Source organism: Watersipora subatra, chromosome 6 (genome assembly GCF_963576615.1).
Source record: "Watersipora subatra chromosome 6, tzWatSuba1.1, whole genome shotgun sequence".
NCBI lineage: Eukaryota > Metazoa > Bryozoa > Gymnolaemata > Cheilostomatida > Watersiporidae > Watersipora > Watersipora subatra.
In genome coordinates, this window is record NC_088713.1 from 59,145,864 (window position 1) to 59,166,170 (window position 20,307).

Genomic DNA, 20,307 nt, shown 5'->3' on the forward strand with positions numbered 1-20,307 from the left:
AGTACTGTACATATTAATGTTGCATTTTATTGTAGATTATAACCACTACATAGCTACTTATTACTTTGTGAGCATAGGTGGCGAATTGGAAGAATTAAAACACGTTTTTCCATTATAGTATTCTGTTTTAGGTAGTTTGCTCAGAGCGTGGGAACAGATTAATTTGTATTTAGTTATTTTATATAAGAAAAATTGATTTGAGATATGAAAAGAACTGACATACAAGCCTGCAAACACATTATGCTCGTATGTTGAGGTATGACTGTACTTTGTTATTTAGGTTCAAATTCAAACAAAAAACCAGGAAAATGTATTAACCAGTGCGGAGGAGCAGATGACGACTTAACCAAATTTAAATGCTAACAATTCTAAAATGATTCTCTATATTGCTCTAATTCTGCTTCAGAATTAATTTCAACAATATCAGTAATGCGGAGTTATGATTCCATGAGCAGATAACTTCATGTGATTCTATAATAACTTTGGCTGGCACAGTGTAGCTATTTTTCTGTTCTCACCCTGGACTTCTTCCACTCTCCATTACGAAGGATGTAAAGGTCATGAGCTTTCCTCTCCCTCTCGATGTCTGCAGCGAGCATCCTCATGTTCAGCTCCGTGTAACAGCGTCGATTGCTCAAGATAGTCTTGTTCAAGAGTTGTGACTCCTTGTCTATGACTTTGTCAAGGTCAGCCTTAGCAGCCACAAAAGCTATGGCCTTAACAATGTCAGTGTATTTGCTGAGGATCTCTGTTACCTGCAAATGCCAATAGTTGTACTAATTACTACCTGGTGACAGGCTCTGGAGGAGGATGCCTAAAGAATCTACTGCTGGTGTTAATCATCGGCAGCATGACTGAGTTAGCAATTAGATGAGGAGTGAGAGAAGCAAGAGTCTGCATTTTAGACAAAAAAAATCGTTATTGGGCAGACAACTTCACTTTAATCAAGAAATGTTTCCTAATAATTTTAATAACAACTTTCCTAACAATTTTAAATTGCTTAACATTTTTCAGGCACAAGCAGTACATAACTATCAACTAGAAAACTAAAAAATTTAAATTTAATTAATTTAAATTTAATTTAGGCATTATTATTGCACCCTTTTCTGTTAACCAATGATTTTAAAAAACCTTGTGTAAGATAGCTTAATGTTCACAACAAATAGTTATCTTATGAGTAACAACTATTTTGGGGAGTCCAGGAGTTGTCATTCCATTTTTTCATTTAATTTCATGCTACGCATTGCTAAGAAATTAGGTGTCTCACATGACACTACATAATAGAGATACTACTAGATAATAACAGTTCATTATTATTACTACAGATTAAAGGTCAGCATGGATCACTATTAGTTGAAGTTTGTTTTTTTCCATCAAAATTGTCTAAGTTTTACTGAAACAGCACAGGTAAGATCTCTCATTTAAGCTGTACTAAAAATATAGAAACATCCCAATTTTTACCATAAAAACTCGGGCATTAGTTGTCCGTATGTTAACATTCTATCCCACAGTGGCCGACCAGGGGGAACAAATCTATAAATGGTAATATGTATAACTTTCTATTGACGTCAGAGATGAGCAACAAAATAAGGTTTTTGCTCCAAGTCAAAATAAAAATGATTATAGCTAAATTAAATAGTTAAAATTTTTGTGTTCCACATTTTTTCAAAGCTACCCACGGTTAGGAACCCCTGCAAATAGTATGAAGGAAAGATTGTGAGCGAATAGCCTTAGTACCAGTGTAAATAGTCTTAGAACCAGAATATTACCCCTTTTGCTCTTTCGTCTTCGATTCTGTTGAGCAGATGAGTCGTATCTTTAATCCACAGCCTCCTGTTGACTGACTTACTTTGTATCTTAGACCAGATCTCCTTGAGTTCAGGTTGGGTGTGGGACAACAGTCGCTAAAATAACCAATTTTATAATATATATATAATGAAGTGTTTGTCTTTTTGCCTTTTAGTTAAACCCTGTGTTCTGTTATAGCTATTGAAATCTACCAATAAAAAATCCGCACAGCACTGGATTTTATATCAAGACCTCCCAGATCTAGAGACAGGAAACTTCCCCTTTAAGCTACAAAAAATACAATGAATTCATTGGCCAAATAGTCATTACATTGGTTAAGATGCTCATGCTTAAAGCGCTTGCTTGGGGTTACTAACTAGCACTGTTGACCGTTACGAGTAACGATTGTTAACCCTCTCGCGGGCGAATTTTCAAAACTAAATCAGACTCCCATGGGCAAATTAATTTTCCAAACAATCAATTTTTTTTAAAAGGTTCATACACTTTTCTGTGTGTTATTATGTGCATATATCTATGTTTAAAGGTGCATATGTATACATGTATATGTCCATAGGCATATATATATATTATAAACAAATAAAAATGTATAACATAAAATATATGCTTTTCATAATAATTGTCTATTTACTAATGATATTTTCGAAAGCATTCTCCTTTACAAAGGCCCACATCACAGTCTTTGCACCATGTACTTATTCGTGTAACAAAGAGCTCCCACAAAAATGTACTTCCTAGATTGACAGGCTCAAAAAACTTTTCAAAATACTCAACTGGTTGAGCATCTACTGGAGTAAATACTGGGCCTGTCACTGCTATAAACTTTTGAATTGTAGGAGATTTATCTCTGTTTATGTTGGTTATATTCTTCAAGGCACTGGCATCACTCCTACTCACATCCTCATCATTACTGCTACCAGCCTTATCATCACTGTCACTTCCAGATGTAAAGTCATTCCAATCACAATTCAAACATGATTCATTGTCATCTATTGCTACTAAATCTAAAAAGTCACTGTTAGCTCTGAATCTCTTAGTAATTTCGGTACTAGTACTTGCTTTATTAGAACAATCTCGGGAGGTTCTTTTAGAAGTCGCCATGACGGTAAACTAAATTCATACTCTCGAAAAATTTGGTAAATAAAAGCTAAAACCGAAGCAAGAAAAATAAAAGTTGATAAATTATTTAGAACAATTTTCTAATTTTTTTCAAAAGTTTATTTATTCATCACTGCTAAAAACGATCATTTTTTCTTCAACCTTAAAGTCAATTTTTGAGGCTAACCGAAACTACTATATCGTAGCTTGCTATTGGTAAAAAAGTAAACAAAAAACGGCATTTAGCTAACCAGAAACTGCAATAATAAAATACGTTACCGAAACGACAAAAACGTCGCACTGCCCATTAGCAGCCGTATCGCAAAGCGACAAAAACGTCGCTCTGCCCGCGAAAGGGTTAAGCTGGCCCAAAACTTGGGTATTGTTTTAGTAAAGATTATAGTAAGGATCAAGGTAAGTTACTCAAATTCATAGTAGTTAGTAGGTAGTTATTCTATTACCCATGTAACACAGGGCATTCGGCAAGTATATATATTTTTATATATATATATAAAATCAAGTGTTTGTCTGTTGTCATTCGTCTGTCTAGTTAACAGAGATTGGTTAAAATGTGCATGCTTGCAGTTCAGTGAGAGATCATGATGTGTAAGGATCATATGCACAATTATTCCACGGGGTGGCAAGGTGGCTGCATGGTTTAGTGATAGTGTGCTTGGCTTCACAACCATACATGCGAATGCACATGTTTGATTCCTGTGAGAAGCAATCTATTTTCTAACGATCTTAGCTGGTTTCAGACAGACACGGCTCTGATTATAGTCAAGGTTAGAATATTAGCTTAAGTTATTAGCTTAAGTTACTAGCTTAAGTTACTCAAACTCATCAAGTGAAAAAACTTAGCCAATTGCAACTACATTACCTGCCGCTGTTTATAAGCTACTTTTAATCTTGAGCAAATGTGTAGCATATAAAGTAAGAAATGCGTTTCAACAATCTGTTCTACCTAAGCCTACATATACCTTCTACCTATACCTGCCTCAAGCTTTCAAATATGTGAATTATCCATTGGCAGGACACACAGAAAAATAAACAAATACAATGTGCCCCCAGGTTATGATGTCCCTGTTATATGACTGTTTCATCTTATTATGTGAAACACGATGTTTTTTCACCTCGCCATACAACATTTTTTCAGCTATACGATACTAACAAAAATTTCTAGCAAAATTAAATTTTGCCAATCGGTGTGCTAAATACGTCGAAATAACTAATATGCCGATATACGTCGACATACCTCTCACAGCGCCTAAAAATGATACGATGCTTGCTGTCTCAATTCAGCGTTGTTCACTGTAAGTTGTAACAAAAACGAAAATGGAAACAAATTGGTGATAGAATTTCAGATGATGACAAAGTTTAAGTTTAGTAAAATATATACTAAAACTTAGTTTTAAGTATGTGTTTAGCAAGCTAAATTTATTAAATTAAAATCAACGTTGATGTTATACGTCTATCTCAAAAATCCATTTGACTATATCTATAATAATCAAACAGGTGTTCAAGTTTCACAGAAGAGCTTTGACAGAGTATTGCGCAGCAACCGATCAGCTGACTCACCTCTGTATCATCTATTTCCATTATAAGAGAAGCCAACTCCTTATCATCATGGTCTAAACGGTACAATAGATTGCTTCCTGCTTCTTCCACTCTTGGCTCTAGAACCTACAGCAAACCACAGAAAAACCTTTAGCAATAAGAAGCAAACGATTCACTGATTTGGCTACAAACAAAGAGGCCAGCACAATGAGGTAGCATGGCATTTGAGGCAACATCATTCAGACAGGATAATATATAGTGATAGAGGTATGCTAGCAGCCATAGGGATATGTTAGCATACACAGACATAGAGACGTTGTAGCATGATTAGACAATCATATTGCTTCCATGACGCAGTTAATCCACTGGGTGGAAACGACCGAAACCCGGAAATCAAGCGAGCTATGTTACTCTCAAATTTGCGCCAAATGTTTTATGCTGGAAACAGATAGAAACAGCAGCTGCGAATCAGCACGCGCAAGAAAAGGCTGCACAAGCTATTCAATTTCAAACATTTGTCAAACTTCAGTCGTTCCTATTACTAAAGTTCTACTAAGTGAGCCAGGAATGCGCTGCTATGACCTCTGCTATAGAATTCCTTATCTTTTTCAACAAAGTGCCAGTGTTAATTCGCAGCATGCGAATATCTATTGGAATGCTAACCGCATAGTAACTCCATGTGCATACAACTCCAAATCCACATCATCCACACTATAAAAAACACAGTGATAGTGATTTACTAGTTTACATATAGTAATAGAGATAATATATAGTGATAGAGGTGTGCTAGCAGGCATAAGGATATGTTTGCTTACACAGACGTGGTAGTATACATAAACATAGAGGTTACTACAGAAAGTTCAGTACATAACTAGTAAAACTATGCGAGCAAGTGCAATGATTATGACGAACCGATGAGACTAGCAAGAGTTCCTGATGCATTTCATCAAGTGCGGACTCGTGCCTCTCTTCCCGACTTTTGCTTATCTTCTCTATGACTCCTGACCCAGGCTTTTTGCATACTGCAGCACAGTACACACAACATATCAACAAGCCTTAGCTCCTGCTTAACGCATAAACACATATTGTTACCTGTAGCCTGTGAGAGAAAACATTTGCCAGCCAACTTATTATTGAAACAGGTAGAGATCGTCAGGTTTGTCAATGAAGCACAGAAAATAAACATCTACACAACTGATCTCACGCATGAGAAAGTAAACAATTAGTGAAGGTAGTAGAGAATCTAGAGAATCGGTCCTCTATGCTAAATGTCACGGTTTCAAATCTCAGACCCTTAAATCTTTTTTCCAAACTGTGGCTCCTTGATGTTGCCATAATCAAGTACGTATAAGACTGCTGTGGAAGATTGTTAACAAGGTAAAGCTGTGGCTTGAGTCTTTCCACCCAAATTGAGCAAGGCATCTCGAAATAATACAGGTTCTAAGGCTATACTCACCAACTACATCGGGCAAGTCTCTAACCTCCTTAAGATGAACTTCAGACTCGGACTCGAGCTCATCTGCTAGTCGGTTCTGCTGCTCGTATCTAAAATAGCAGCAAAGCTGGGTAAGAACTGAAGCTATGAGTTTTCCCTGTTTATTTCTCTTCGTAAATGGGACAATAGTGGAAGCAAGTTAGCATTGGTATTTGGTATAACTAAGGCTAACTATCATGATGAGTTAGTCCCAGATCCTTACATTATGAGCCTCGAATAGCCATGCTCCTGCACACATTACATATGCTGCATATGAACCCTCATTGCACCTTACTTTTTTATCATCTTATTATGTTATGATTTAATGTAAAATAAAACAAACATAAATTCAAAATCAATGATTTCTTAGCCTGAGGTCCACTTGCCTATAGAGGACGGGGTTTTCAATAGAACTTTCATTAGGAAAGCCAGAGAGCCACTGCTGTTGTCTCTCGCCAAGAATTCCAGTTCCTTCATTCACCAGGTCGCGAGACATGTGCACCACAGGGATCCCTCCAAACCTTGTCTTTATTGTTGGCACACCTTTTTTCTCTCTCTCAGCCTTTGCTTTGTCATAGCCATTTCGCAGTTGCACCTGGGAGAAACAGCAGAGCAACTAGATGGATATACACAGTGTAATATAAACCTATGTGTAGTCTGATAAACTATAAAAGAATGATACAAATTTGACCAAAAAACTAAAATGTTTTAATAAGCATATTTATATCAGCCAGCATAGCTATGTTTACAAATCTTATCTTAACAGAATGTAGAAGTAGGCAGTCTAAGAATGCCTCCCCTAACCAAAGTAAAAATCAGAGACTATCAACATGTTTACAATAAGACATAATGTAGCCTTGGTTTCCAAAATACCTAAGCAACCTTCAATACTCAACTCACTCCTGCATCGAAGAGTTGTCGATAGACCTGACCACTAGACACGATGCCGATGTTTCCTGTAGTCTGTAGTGCATTATCTATATCTGTGTTAGACTGGGCTGAGAGTCTCCTAGTAGATATACTACTCGCTGAGTGTTTGGAATGACAACTCCCAGGAGCAGAGGTGATTGAGTGCCTTAGTCTGGAGTTTCTAGGTCTATGCGTGTGATGATGTACGATCTATAGAATATTAAATGCAAATTAATTTAAAGGCCTATGCGTGTAATGATGTATGTACAAACTATAGAGTATCCACAGTAAACAACTCAATGTGAAATTCAATATTCCAGCTACAGATTCATTAACAGGAGTGATTTTGCTGACGTTTTAACAAAATATTTCAATCTGAACATAGCATGCTTGGAACTTCAGTGTCTAAATAAATATTAAAGAGGAACAATTTTGTTTGTAGTTTTCAACATTACAGAAACCGTGTTATGAGAAACCATGTAGACACTGAATGATTCAACAACAAGGTTTCGCTCAAATAAAAGATTAGAGCTATTTTCAAAATCAAAATGAGCTGACAAAAATAAAATACAAAAAAATACAAGGAAAGCTTAAACAAACATTTTTCTTATTTTCATCGTGGCAACGCTTTAAACACTTTCCAAATAAGAATTTTCTATCAGACTATTATTAATGCATGTATTTGAATGCATTTTTGATGTATATTATCAATGGTTAGCATAAACAGTTTTTTAATAATAAATGACTCAAAGATTTAAGCCATAAAATCATCCTGAAGTTACTCTATGAAGAGTAATACTCCATTCAGTGAGTTTTTTGAATGCATATCATAATTTTTATTGCCCTATCATCGAGCCTGTTCAAATAGACACCTACCTGATTGGCATTAAGATCTTCAACATAAGACTCCAACTCAGGTGGAGGAGCATGCAAAGAACTGTCTATAGATTGATGGCTGGGATGTCTGAAGTCAAAAGTCTCTGACATTTTGAAGTACCATTCAGCAGCTCTGCACAAAACTTGTTGTTAGTAAAATGACAAAACCATCAACCACTTCTTTGCTTAGTTTCCAATTGCAAACTGTAACTAATAATTAGAACGGGGTTGATCATAAGCAGATGGCAGTTCATGGCCTTAACTGTCCACACGAAATATAGCTATGACACAGACTAAGGCAGTTCAATTTCTCTAATTTTGGCTGTTCGTCTCACGAAATAGACTTATACTAAATGCATTTGTACTAACACTTTATCGTCTACTATGCTATTACAGAAATCTGTTTAATTTTACGACATTTTAACGATGTGAAAATGAGAGTATATACCGAGTACATATGATTAGGTTGTTCTCTGCATACTTTTATAATACTATTTAACATTATGAAAGTCACAGATTAGACGTAAAAACTAGAGAACGTAGTTTACGCAAACAACTTAATTACTAGCGTTTGTCGTATTGTTAGACTAAATTATTTAAAAAAGCAAAGCCAATATTTCATAGCGATATAAAAAAAGGCTTTTAGGAAAAGACTGAATGATACTAAATAATTTATGTAATTGGTGTAAATGATTTTCAATCATATCCTGCTTACCAGTGAAAGGGCACTGCTTATCTCACAGCCATACTTCAGAACTGAAACTAACGATTTTAAGTGCAGAAACAATGCTGGATATACCGGAAACGATCGTCTCTACGGCAACTTCGGAGGGTTTTTGATGAGTTAGATGTCTATGGTTCGCTGTGAGCGTTTCGACTAGATTATACATGTACTGTATTTATTATGGAAGGCTTCTGAAAATTAAAGGTCTGATTATAGATCGATAACATTTCGCTTCAGCGCCAAACAAATTCTGCAATGTGCGACATCTTTTACGACGGGCTATCAAGCAAACGCATTTTTTGTGTAAGAGAAAACAACTCCAAAAATATTCAAATCGACTTACATACCATGCGAGAGCATGATGTATGTATTGTATGTATAATTTATGTTGCATGTATTATTATGTACTAGCTGTGCTACCCGGCGTTGCTCGGGTAATAAAAAAGGCTTTAGACAGAACCATTCATTTGTATTTAACATATACGTAGGTAACAACATTTCCCATTCTAACTTTCAAACTACATATCATGAGAGAAGTGTTTTGTGTAGTTGAAATGACTTGAGAGCAAAATAAAAAAAAACTGTAAAGTTTTTAAAACTTTGTCAAACAACTGTAACTTTTAAGCTGTTAGCCAGGCACATTGTCAATAGAAAATTCTATTTAGCTGCTTAATAAGATAGGCTTCTAATGGCGGTAAGGCCATGACTGCGTCTGCATTGTTGTCCAGCTACGACTATTCTAATAATTGCTACAGCCGGACAATCAAACTTAGAATACACATATAGACATACTTTGAAAAAATATATATATAGATGTTAGATCGTAAACGAACCAATACATTAAGCTAAGTGAGATTATCAACCAGCAACTGGTTGTAACAACGCTCTAAAAGAACATGCCTAAATAATTAATATAGTTTACCATATCTCTTTGAGAAGCACAAATGTGCTCTCAATTGTGCTAGTTATTGGGCTTTTAAAAAACCATAATACCTAGCATGATACGTGAACATTCTCTTTGTCTCATCTTGTTGTTACTTTGTAAATGTTGCCACTTAGTTCTATGTGCGTAATTACTGTGTCAGTCTATCATTTTTATAAGATTGCATAGCTGCATATTATTACCCCTTCTCAAACTAAGTGTACTGGTTGCTATTAGCAATGATATAAAACCTCCAGTGGAGGTTTTATATCATTGCTAATAGTCAGTTATGCATCATGTGTTTATAGCAAACATCTTGTCAATCATAAATGATAGACCTGCTACTTTTGGCACAAACTCATATTTATTAAGTCAGTTTAGATCAAAACAGAGAGTAAAAAACTAAAAGCAGTTTTTTCTTCTCTGAGAATTAATAGAATTATTATAATTAATATAACTGTTTGTGCACTAGCAGCTGGCAAATACATCAGGAGTTGTGCTATCTTATGAATAACATACTGGACCAAGAGTTATTATAAGCAACAACACACCAATTAGTAACTTAATTAGCAAGTATTGGTTAGCTTTTGTATGAACCAGTAAATACCAATAATCTACGCCAGCAAATTTGACTCACACCAGCAGTAAGCTCTTGGTTCACTGCTATCTAGCTATTCTCAGTCACACCTTGGGATTAGTGTTAAATGATACACCAGCATTTTTACTTGTCACACCATTTTTCCGTTCTTGTGCCTGGTTTTCCAACTTTTGCTTATAAGGGTTTTCCATAAAACACGCATCATAATAAAAAGCTTTAGTTCTTGCTTAGTGCATAAGTACATACTTTTACCTTCAGCCAGGGCAAAAGAGAAGTTTAAGAACGGTGTCTTTTGTAAGTAAAATATAGATTGAGCAGGTTAAAGCCCTGGCTATCTATTCATCTGTTTGTACCACTTCTCATTGTGCTGCGTAGCCGAGGCTAGCAGGCCTTTCAAGGATATTTAGACTCAGTCATTTTGATTGGCTCTTTTGTATGTGGATACTCATGACGACTTTGTAGTGGATTACTTTTTGAGGTTGGAGTTGTAAACTGCTGGATTAATTAATTAGTGAGTGTGTAACTCCAAATTATTGCAGATTTCTAAGCAAAGTTGATGGTTGTAATATAAAAGATAACCTTGGAGTGCATTACATTTAAATAAGACGAGTTCAAACCCAATAAGCAATTGTCTGATGACTAATGCTTCGCCGCAAGCAATGATAAATGATGCAGTTGTCTAACCTTCATAAAAATTACCTTTTAATACAATCAAAATATTAACATATGTAGTTGCCCCAGAAGTATCAAGCAAGGACTCTTAAGGGAGTGAAAGAGAAGTTGTGACAAGGATAGCATAGATTTTACATATGAGCACATCATCACTTGAAACAATGGACATCTTGACTAAATGAATATTTTCAGAAATAGACAAATATAAAAGCTTTTATTACAACAGTCTGATTAAATCACTATAAGAAGACAACAAGTACCAGAATACTGCCTATCTCCCTCTCTCTCTTTCTCTCTTTTTTTCTCTCGCTCTATCTTCTCTTTTCTCTCTCTCTCTCTCTCTCTCTCCTTCCCTCCCTCTCTCTTCCTTATCCTCTCTCTCCCTCTCTCTTCCTTATCCTCTCTCTCCCTCTCTGTTCCTTATCCTCTCTCTTCCTCTCTCTCTCTCTCTCTCTCTCTCTCCCTCTCTCTCTCTCCCTCTCTCTCTCCCTCTCTCTTCCTTATCCTCTCTCTCTCTCTCTCTCTTCCTTATCCTCTCTCTCTCTCCCTCTCTCTCTCTCTCCCTCTCTCTCCCTCTCTCTCCCTCTCCCTCCCTCTCCCTCCCTCTCCCTCCCTCTCCCTCCCTCTCCCTCCCTCTCCCTCCCTCTCCCACCCTCTCCCTCTCTCTCCCTCTCTCTCCCTCTCTCTCCCTCTCTCTACCTCTCTCTCCCTCTCTCTCCCTCTCTCTCTCTCTCCCTCCCTCTCTATCTCTCTCTCTCTCTCCCTCCCTCCCTCTCCCTCTCCCTCTCTCTCTATTTCTCTCTCTCCCTTTTTCTCCAATTCTTGACTATGACTGGCTTACGGTTTAGGCTTAATCACTGACTTCAATACAGCTCTTTTTGCTGCCTTTTTTGCCATCTGTTCTGATCTAGCTGCTTCAACTTCATTTTACAGTTTGCTCCTTTTTTGCCATCTGTTCTGATCTAGCTGCTTCAACTTCATTTTACAGTTTGCTCCTTTTTTGCCATCTGTTCTGATCTAGCTGCTTCAACTTCATTTTACAGTTTGCTCCTTTTTTGCCATCTGTTCTGATCTAGCTGCTTCAACTTCATTTTACAGTTTGCTCCTTTTTTGCCATCTGTTCTGATCTAGCTGCTTCAACTTCATTTTACAGTTTGCTCCTTTTTTGTGTTTTTCGAATGCTAGCTAACCACTGATAAACAAATCATACAGTATCTTTATTTAGGATATATTAGCATTATGTAAATATGGTTGCCCTAGAAACTGCATTATAGTGTCATTCAGTACTTTAAGTGGTGTATGGCTAAGCGATGACTGTTATGATAATAATTATGCTAGCAGCTGGCAAGAGGCAAGCCTTGCAATGTTGTAAGACTGGTCTATACTTAAATTGCAATGCCGCAATTAGTTTTCGACTAGGAGAATTTTTCCAGTTGTTGAGGTTCCTTGCCACTGGACTCAGATATTGTTTGTGCACCAGAGCCATTGTTTCTGCAACTATATTATTAAACACAGACACGCACAGCCTCGGCTTGCAGAGAGCTAAACAGACAGACTCAATCTTTGAAGCATGACAATACACGCATGCGAGCGCACAGACGAGGATTACTTACATACCATTGTAAATTATTAGCTGTCAGATGTAAAGGCTACTAATACACTATTAGTAAAGTCTGGCTACTAAACTAGTCACTCTTGTAATTATAGGTATACAATTACAATATAAAAAGAGCGTCCAACAACAATTTCCTTGCACTACAGTAGTTCAAAGTCTGTAGATCAAAAAAACCTTAAGGTATCCTTCTGTTACACACTTCTGTCCAGCTATACGATTAAAATCTAGCAATCAATTTTTGTACCGTGCCACGATTTGATCTCAGAACCTCCTGTTCGCAAAGCCATACACTAACCCTTCAGGCTACGCAAAATGAAATTGAGCCATGGGCCGATATGAGTCACTATCTGGGTTAAAATAGATCATTATATAAACTAGAAATTCTACTGTCATACAGCCCACGACCAAAGTAATAATGGAAAAAAGAAAGGGTACTGTTGGTTGTTGAAAAAGTAGTTCTCAGCAGAAATTGACAGAGTATAATGTAAATGAGACTTGTTTGAGATGATATAAAATAAATTTGAGGGAACACGACTCTAAAAAGGCGACAACGTAATGTTCTGGGAGGTTGTATGTCCATGGTAGTTGTCAAATAGTTTTGAAATGAAATTCAAAAGGTCAATTATGCAAAACAAAAGGTTGTATAAAAATCAGACCTAATCTACTACCATCTCAAACTTATGTTTTACAACAATAAAATAAATATTAATTCAAGCTGTAGACCTAAACTACTGTACGTAATTTAAATAACAACCGCATTAATGAAATATGTTTATTATATCTCTGAAATGCAATATTAAAAGTAAAATATATTGTAATATACAGTTTAAAAGTTGGTTGTGTTGAATGTAAAACGGTTTTGACAGCGATATGTAACAGAAATAAATATTAATAAAACAAATATTTAACTATCTCAAACTTATGTTTTACAATAATAAAATAAATAGTAATTCAAGCTGTAGACCTAAACTACTGTACGTAATTTAACTGACAACAGCAATAATGAAATATGTTTATTATATCTCTTATTATATTGAAATGCAATATTAAAAGTAAAATGGCAAGCTGCCGTGTAATATACAATTTGAAAGTTGGTTGTTGGTTAAAATAAATATTAATTCAAGCTGTAGACCTAAACTACTGTACGTAATTTAACTAACAACAGCAATAATGAAATATGTTTATTATATCTCTGAAATGCGATATTAAAAGTAAAATATATCGTAATATACAGTTTGAAAGTTGGTTGTGTTGAATGCAGAACGGTTTTGACAATGATATGTAACAGAAATAAATATTAATAACATAAATATTTAACTATCTCAAACTTATGTTTTACAATAATAAAATAAATATTAATTCAAGCTGTAGACCAAACCTACTGTACGTAATTTAACTAACAACAATAAAGAAATATGTTTATTATATCTCTGAAATGCAGTATTAAAAGTTAAACGGCAAGCTGATGTGTAATATACAGTTTGAAAGTTGGTTGTGTTTTGAATGTAGAATGGTTTTGACAGCGATATGTAACAGAAAGCAAGCGATGGCATTTATGCGTCTGGAAGTTTTATGCAAACTGGAGTAAAATAAAGAAATATTCTTGTCATAAAAGGCGTTGTAGTTAGCCCTATCTTGTAGATAAGATGTAAAGCAATCTGGCTGATGTTCTAGATAATTTGAAAAACCTTCGGTAATTGGACAAAAACGTAGGCTGATAAACTGTGTACCACATTTTCGTACCTGTAAATCGGTCTACGCCTCAAACAGTACACAAACCTTCTTGGCAATTAAACAATGCCATAGACTGGTGAAATGAGCACGTTTTTCTCGTGCTGAATTGCGCACTGCTAAATAGTTCTACTATCTGTCGCACGGCTTTATTGGCGTTTCGTAGGTCGGTCGAAACTATTAATAAACCAAGCTGTTCAAGCGTTTTGTGGCGGTTTTTGGCAGAATTAATCTGTCTATTTATGTATAATCCGATCAGATGGGTTAGTTTTAGGAATTTGCGGTAACCTTTCAAAGGCTTATAACATATTTAAATAGGTTTATGTGCTTTTTGTATTATTATTATACTTAAACGATTTTACTGAAAAATAATTAAATTTTTTGATAGGATTTCGTTACAAGGGTTTGGTGACGGCCGCTAACGGATTATTCTTTGGGAGTTGTGTGCACATGTGCATTTATCATAAATCTCCCAATCAATCGTTTCGCTCTTGTTTGGTCGTAGGAAAATCTATTTTAGCAAGTTCCATGGAACATCTGGGTACGTGTGAGCACTGCATTTTCACTTTTGCAGCCCAATTTTGCCAAACTTAACAAACATATGCTCCGTGCCTTCCGCCAAGTTACTAAAACTATTTGGTTTTAAACCCCTATCTGGTTGTTTAAAACGTCTTTAACATCCTACTTATTATAATTGTTTATATATATTGTTTCTATAATAAACATATATTATTGTTTATTATATATTGTTTCTATATAATAATTTATTTATATTGTTTCTAACACTTGTCAATAATGCGCCTTGACAAGTGTTAGAGACAATTTCTTCAATGAACCAGCTGTAGCGATGAAAATCTGCATCACTCAAGATTCGATCTCAGAACCTCCTTTTTCACTAGACGAGACACTAAGCCATTAGGCTACACGAGATGCAATGAGTTCATTGGGCGATATAAGACTATAAGTCACTATCGGGCATAGAGGGGGATTAGACCTCTCAACTATACTACTCTGGGCAATCTAATGCATTACATCTTTATGTTTACAAATTTGCAGGGTAGAAAATGCCTATTTTATCTACTTCAGATATGAAATTTGAAACGAATATCTTGTGTACTTTAGTAGTTATGTCAAATTACGTGTAGCAACAAACAATGACGACTCACTCGCTTGACTAGTTGAAACTGGACAAAGCACTGACGTTGCGTCACAAAGAATGTAGCTATTTATGTAGGAAACCAGGGTTTTGCATTGCCCAGTCTAGTATAGTTAATAAGTCTATGCTATTTGGGTTAAAATATGTAAAGCGACCATGCATTACGCTCAAAGTCACTATAGCTTGGTTCAATACATTCTAACTAAAGATGCCTCAATTTAAATACATTTTAATTAACTAGGGGTGTCCCGATTCAGATACATTTTAATTAAGGATGCCCCATTTAAATATATTTTAACTAAAGATGCCCCGGTTCACAAACATTTTAACTAGAAATGCTATAAAATGCTAACAGTATACAAAATCCCCCTTACACAGAGACAAAAGCAGTGTTTACATGTAAACCTTATAATATCCGTTTACGTAGCTTATGCAACACCATTTTATTAAATAATCTCCAAGATCGTAATAAATCGTAAATATTTATATAATCTTCAAAATGCAATGTAAAAATACAAAAATAGAAAAACACAAATTAGGTTCACAACGCCAGCAAAAGAAAATGAGCTGTCGCCAAGAGAGGAGCTAACTTTACGGATCATCTGCTCAACCTAGTTTTGTAATGCTAATAAATATAATTATATCACATTCCTTGCGTGTAATTGGCTGCAATAAATTTTACTTGTCTGTTTTGGCAGCATTCATAATAGCTAATAAATGTTTTCTGTCTTTATAATTAACATCTATTAAGCTTGTGTGGCTGAATTGGTAAGGTTTTGGACTGGTGAACTGGAGGGTCTGGGATCAAATTTTCAGCGATACAGATTCTGTAACCCAAGATTTTAATAGCCATTGCTGGTACGACACACAAACTTGGAGAAATATATAGAATGGTTCTGTAGCAACAACTTCTAGTGACTCTGTTACTCTAACTTACATGCAGTTGTCTAAATATATAATTTTAAATATTTAGAAAATATATATATATATAATTTTAAATGGCTTGAACGTAAGAAATATAAGAAGCTGTCATATTAAAACATGGAAGTTGCTAATATTGAAAAGTAAGTTTTTAGCCAATTTATGTGCAATGCAATACCCAGACAATATGCAAAAGCAAAAATGTGCAAAATAATCAAATTTTTAAAAACATCATAGAAATCACAAAAATCGCTTTAAATCGAAAAACTTTGATTTTACAATCTCATATTTGTGTTCATGCCAAAATACTAATGAACATCTCCTTTTTCGAGTGTTGCAATATAAATTCAATTTTTTACAATATTATTGAATTATTTTTATTTAGTTTTTAGATAACTCACTATAATGACTTTGCTGCATTCAATTGCCTGAAGACTTTACCTGTAGGTTAGTAGGCTTTTGAACAGATTAAGTGAAATACAATGTATTGGTATAGAGACATTTGATCCAACATACAATGGTTTTGACATACGAACCAGATTTCAGAGCAAATTAACTTTTACTAATACATGTAACTAGATGATTAGATGAATGAAAAGTTTAATTCAACAGCGTCCATCAGCAATTATGCAGCTTTGTATCAGGGTTGGGAACAGTTTTTACATAATGCTTTTAAAGTTCATATATCATCATTTTATCGCTGCAGACATAACATAACAAATAAAGTTTGAAGTGAGCCAAATAAAGTGAGCCAAACTTCAGCTATCACTGATTGAGCAGATAACTTCTTAAAAATTCATTAGAGAGTAGCGTATCATTCCTTGCGTCAAATATGTCCTTGTTCACTTCCATACAGGAGACAAGGTTGTTAATCATGCGCAACATGCGGGTGGGTAAGTACAATAGCAGTATGGGATGTCTTTAGCCCCCCCTGTACTCTCACCATGCCAACCACCTGTGCGTTGTGCTCACGTTGTTAACCTATTCAGTGACCCGTGACCTCGCGTTAAGCAATAGCTCAATCCTTTCACCGTGAGACAAGTGTTCGCTCTCAATAAATGGCGACTCGGCTTTTCAGGTAAGACAATCAACTACTAATCTGAATTTCCTCTAAACTAGATGCTTTTTGTTGCTTTTCTTCTATTTGAAACTCTCCGATAGACATTAGAAATCCATGTATCCGTCCTAACAACATTTCTTGCTTGGTACATTCTCTGTCTTAGAAAACTATGCAGATCTATGCAAGACATTGTGCACTTACTACAGAGCCTCATCTCCTCTGTTCACCCTCATCCTACCTTTCACATGTATAAGCCTAAGCTCAACATGAATTAGATGGCAGCAGCTTTCAAAAATGACTTCAGATGGCCTAAATTGTGAGACAGCGTTTGAGGTCAATAATAATTAAATGGGATATGCTAGCTGTCAACTTATTGGAAGAGTCCTCCAGAATCTCCCAAACTTTCACCCAGCACAGCTAGTTAGTTCAGCATATCAAAAGAACCTAGGTTTACGCATGCTAACACGAGCTCTCTATGTTGAGGCAAAAATATTATATTGCATTTTCAGCAAATGTAAACTTGATTCAATTAGCCTGTTTATACTGATGATCTGTAATATAGATAAAATAAACAATTAGGAATATAGGCTATTAGGGAAGCTATAGCTGAACATGGAGTAAGTGGCTAGAGGACCAGGTGAGAAAGCTTCAAGTCAAAATTTGTCATGCTTCGTTGAAAAAGTACAAACTTTTGAAGCGCGATTCAAATAAAATTTTTCTAAATTTGTATATATAAACCTCAGTGTTTGTTTGTTGGTCTGTCATCATCCGTATGTCCAGTTAAAGCGATTAAAAGCTAGGAACAGAAAACGCTTCGCACTGGAATTCAACTCAGAAAAACTGGTTCTGCTGACAGGCGAGCTATGCACTACACCACACGACCACTTTGCCATACCATGGAATAATTGTGGTCATACTTATCACACCTGCCAATCTTCATAGCTTTACGCTTCTGCTAGCAAATCTGAATTACAGTAATAAAAATATGTGCTCGAACTTTCTCAAAATGCTATAAATATATGTATATATAGCATAAACTTAATTAAATTTATAGCACACATAAAAATAAAAAACACCTTCATTTAAAATTTAGATAGTAAATGTTTTATAAATTAATTAAAAATGAATTTTCCTTGCAAAAACTTTTTTATTACCTGTGCAAAGCCAAGCATTCAGCCAGTAATTTAATATAGTCTAAAGAAAATAAGATTATTGTAAAAGTGCATGCCTTAATAATGGTGTTCATCTAATATGGAAAAATAACTATAAAACTCCATAGCTTGAATTCAGATTTGTCATACCTTGTTAACAAAGGCGAATTCTTGACCCGCTGCTCAAATCAGGTCAATCAGATTTCAGGCCAAGGCTTTCAATAATGCATTGTCATGCATTTGCTAATTACCTGTTAATAGACTTACTACAAAAATGATTTTTTTGTTACACGTCATTATTATCGATCATATATATTCTAATAAGACAAAACGACAACTAAAACTGAGGTGTAGTTTACTGTACATATCGTTAGTTGACTCACATATCGTTCATATGTGGCATATATCACACAAACACCCCTTCTGTGTGTGAAGATCCCGAAAGCACCCCAGTCATGGCTTCTTTGCGCATTTACAAAATTAGAACCTACAGTCTATGCTTTGTAGATTCCTTTGATTGAAGTAAGTAAAAGAACCATATTGACCTACGTATCATCGCTGTACTCTTTAGGCCTTAATCTATGTAAGACACAAAAATAAGAATTGCCTTGCTTTTTTGCAGCAGGAGTTATGATTCTTTGCAAAATTAATTGCAACTGGGAATTTCCATATGCTCTGAGGAGCTAAGTTTCAGTTGACTGACAAAAAAACTAGTAGGAACACTTTATATGGTTGTTGGTCTGCTCCAGCTGTTTATCACTGTACATATTTCTCAAGGTTAGTCTGTGTGTCTATCAAGCTATAGTCTTTGAAATTTTGGATTAAAGGATCTGTACCGCAGAGGATTTGACCTCAGACACTCCCATTAGCTGATTTAATACTTTACCAATTCAGCCACACGAGCTTGATGGATTCATGAGGCGATATATGTCATTATATGGAAGCAAATATGCTATCTCTTTCCGTTACCACGCAATGTGATGGCGCAATGTCATGGAGAGCGGGTAGCGTAATTTTATGCGTGCTCAATTGTGAGAGCAAGTAGTTAGCTCTTATTAGTAAACTTACTCAAATTATCCATTAGTAAAGTGCCAAGCTAATAGCAAGTGGCAGGCAACTGCATTGCCTCTCATTGTTTATAAGCTGATTTTTAACACCCGTGCAATGCCTGGCATCCAGCTAGTCACTGCATATACTCAGAAGTTAAATCTACATGTATGTTAAAAGGCTTGTGGTAATCATTTTTATGTAACTTAAATATAAATTAAACTCTTGTTGAAGTTAAATTTAGACTTAAAATGAAACATAGAAACATCAAAACTTAAAAAACTATAAAAACACAAAAACTTTCATGGTAAAATTTTCAAAACTCCAGCTCTATTTGTAACACCCTTTTTAAGAATATACATCGTATAAATTTTTATAAGTTTTCACATTTTCATGTTTTAAAGACGTGGTAATAGTCTTATTTGAAAAGCATAGAACTAGATAAAAATGTCGTTAATTTTCTATCAACATATAGTTTAAAATGTTAGACAGGATTTGAGTTCGCAACTTTCAGCTTGGTAATCAGAAACTCGAACGATTGCGCCAATCAACCAATCACTTGTTTTTCATAATACTTGTACGAATAATTGTTACATCTGATGATCTCTCACTGCACACAGGACTGCCAGTATATTTATTAGTAATTATAGAAATACTCAGAATATGGGTAGGGATATAATGCATACCATAACAAAGTAAACAGTTGTCCTCCTTCACAAAGTTCTCAATGACCTGACTGTTATAAATGAAACTAGTATATTAAACAAAATAAATAAATGAAAAAACATAAACACTAGAAAACAATCACATATGAATCAGTAAGATGTTCAAGCCAGCAGCGTTTGTCTCATTTTTGAGAAATATGCAGACCGCGGGAGACGAGTCTAAATTCAGCCGAGGCATAAATTAACTGATGAAAAAGTGTATGAATTTCTCGAATCTAAGATCCTTTAAGCTTACATTTAAATGATTCATGTATAACTAGTGTCT

General features: G+C 35.3%; 2 protein-coding genes across 3 annotated transcripts in view; one reads left to right on the plus strand and one right to left on the minus strand.

The window, feature by feature from the left end:
- Positions 1 to 7,831, minus strand: part of LOC137399024 (coiled-coil domain-containing protein 180-like) — a 61,151-nt gene extending 53,320 nt beyond the window's left edge. Inside the window, exons 1-8 of the mRNA XM_068085169.1 lie at positions 7,721 to 7,831; positions 6,836 to 7,054; positions 6,322 to 6,530; positions 5,918 to 6,006; positions 5,374 to 5,483; positions 4,483 to 4,587; positions 1,770 to 1,904; positions 519 to 755 (exon numbers count right to left, since the gene is read on the minus strand). Coding sequence (XP_067941270.1) covers positions 519 to 755; positions 1,770 to 1,904; positions 4,483 to 4,587; positions 5,374 to 5,483; positions 5,918 to 6,006; positions 6,322 to 6,530; positions 6,836 to 7,054; positions 7,721 to 7,831 — 1,215 coding nt within the window. The remainder of the gene's footprint in view (positions 1 to 518; positions 756 to 1,769; positions 1,905 to 4,482; positions 4,588 to 5,373; positions 5,484 to 5,917; positions 6,007 to 6,321; positions 6,531 to 6,835; positions 7,055 to 7,720) is intronic.
- A 9,258-nt stretch (positions 7,832 to 17,089) lies between these two features.
- The window catches only part of LOC137398961 (MAM and LDL-receptor class A domain-containing protein 1-like), a 62,374-nt gene continuing 59,156 nt past the window's right edge, over positions 17,090 to 20,307 (plus strand). Inside the window, exon 1 of one of the 2 annotated variants that reach the window (XM_068085125.1) lies at positions 17,090 to 17,137. The gene's annotated coding sequence lies outside the window, so the exon portion shown is untranslated. Of the gene's footprint in view, positions 17,138 to 18,929; positions 19,048 to 20,307 lie in introns of those variants that run through there. The other variant, XM_068085126.1, reaches the window with a different exon arrangement.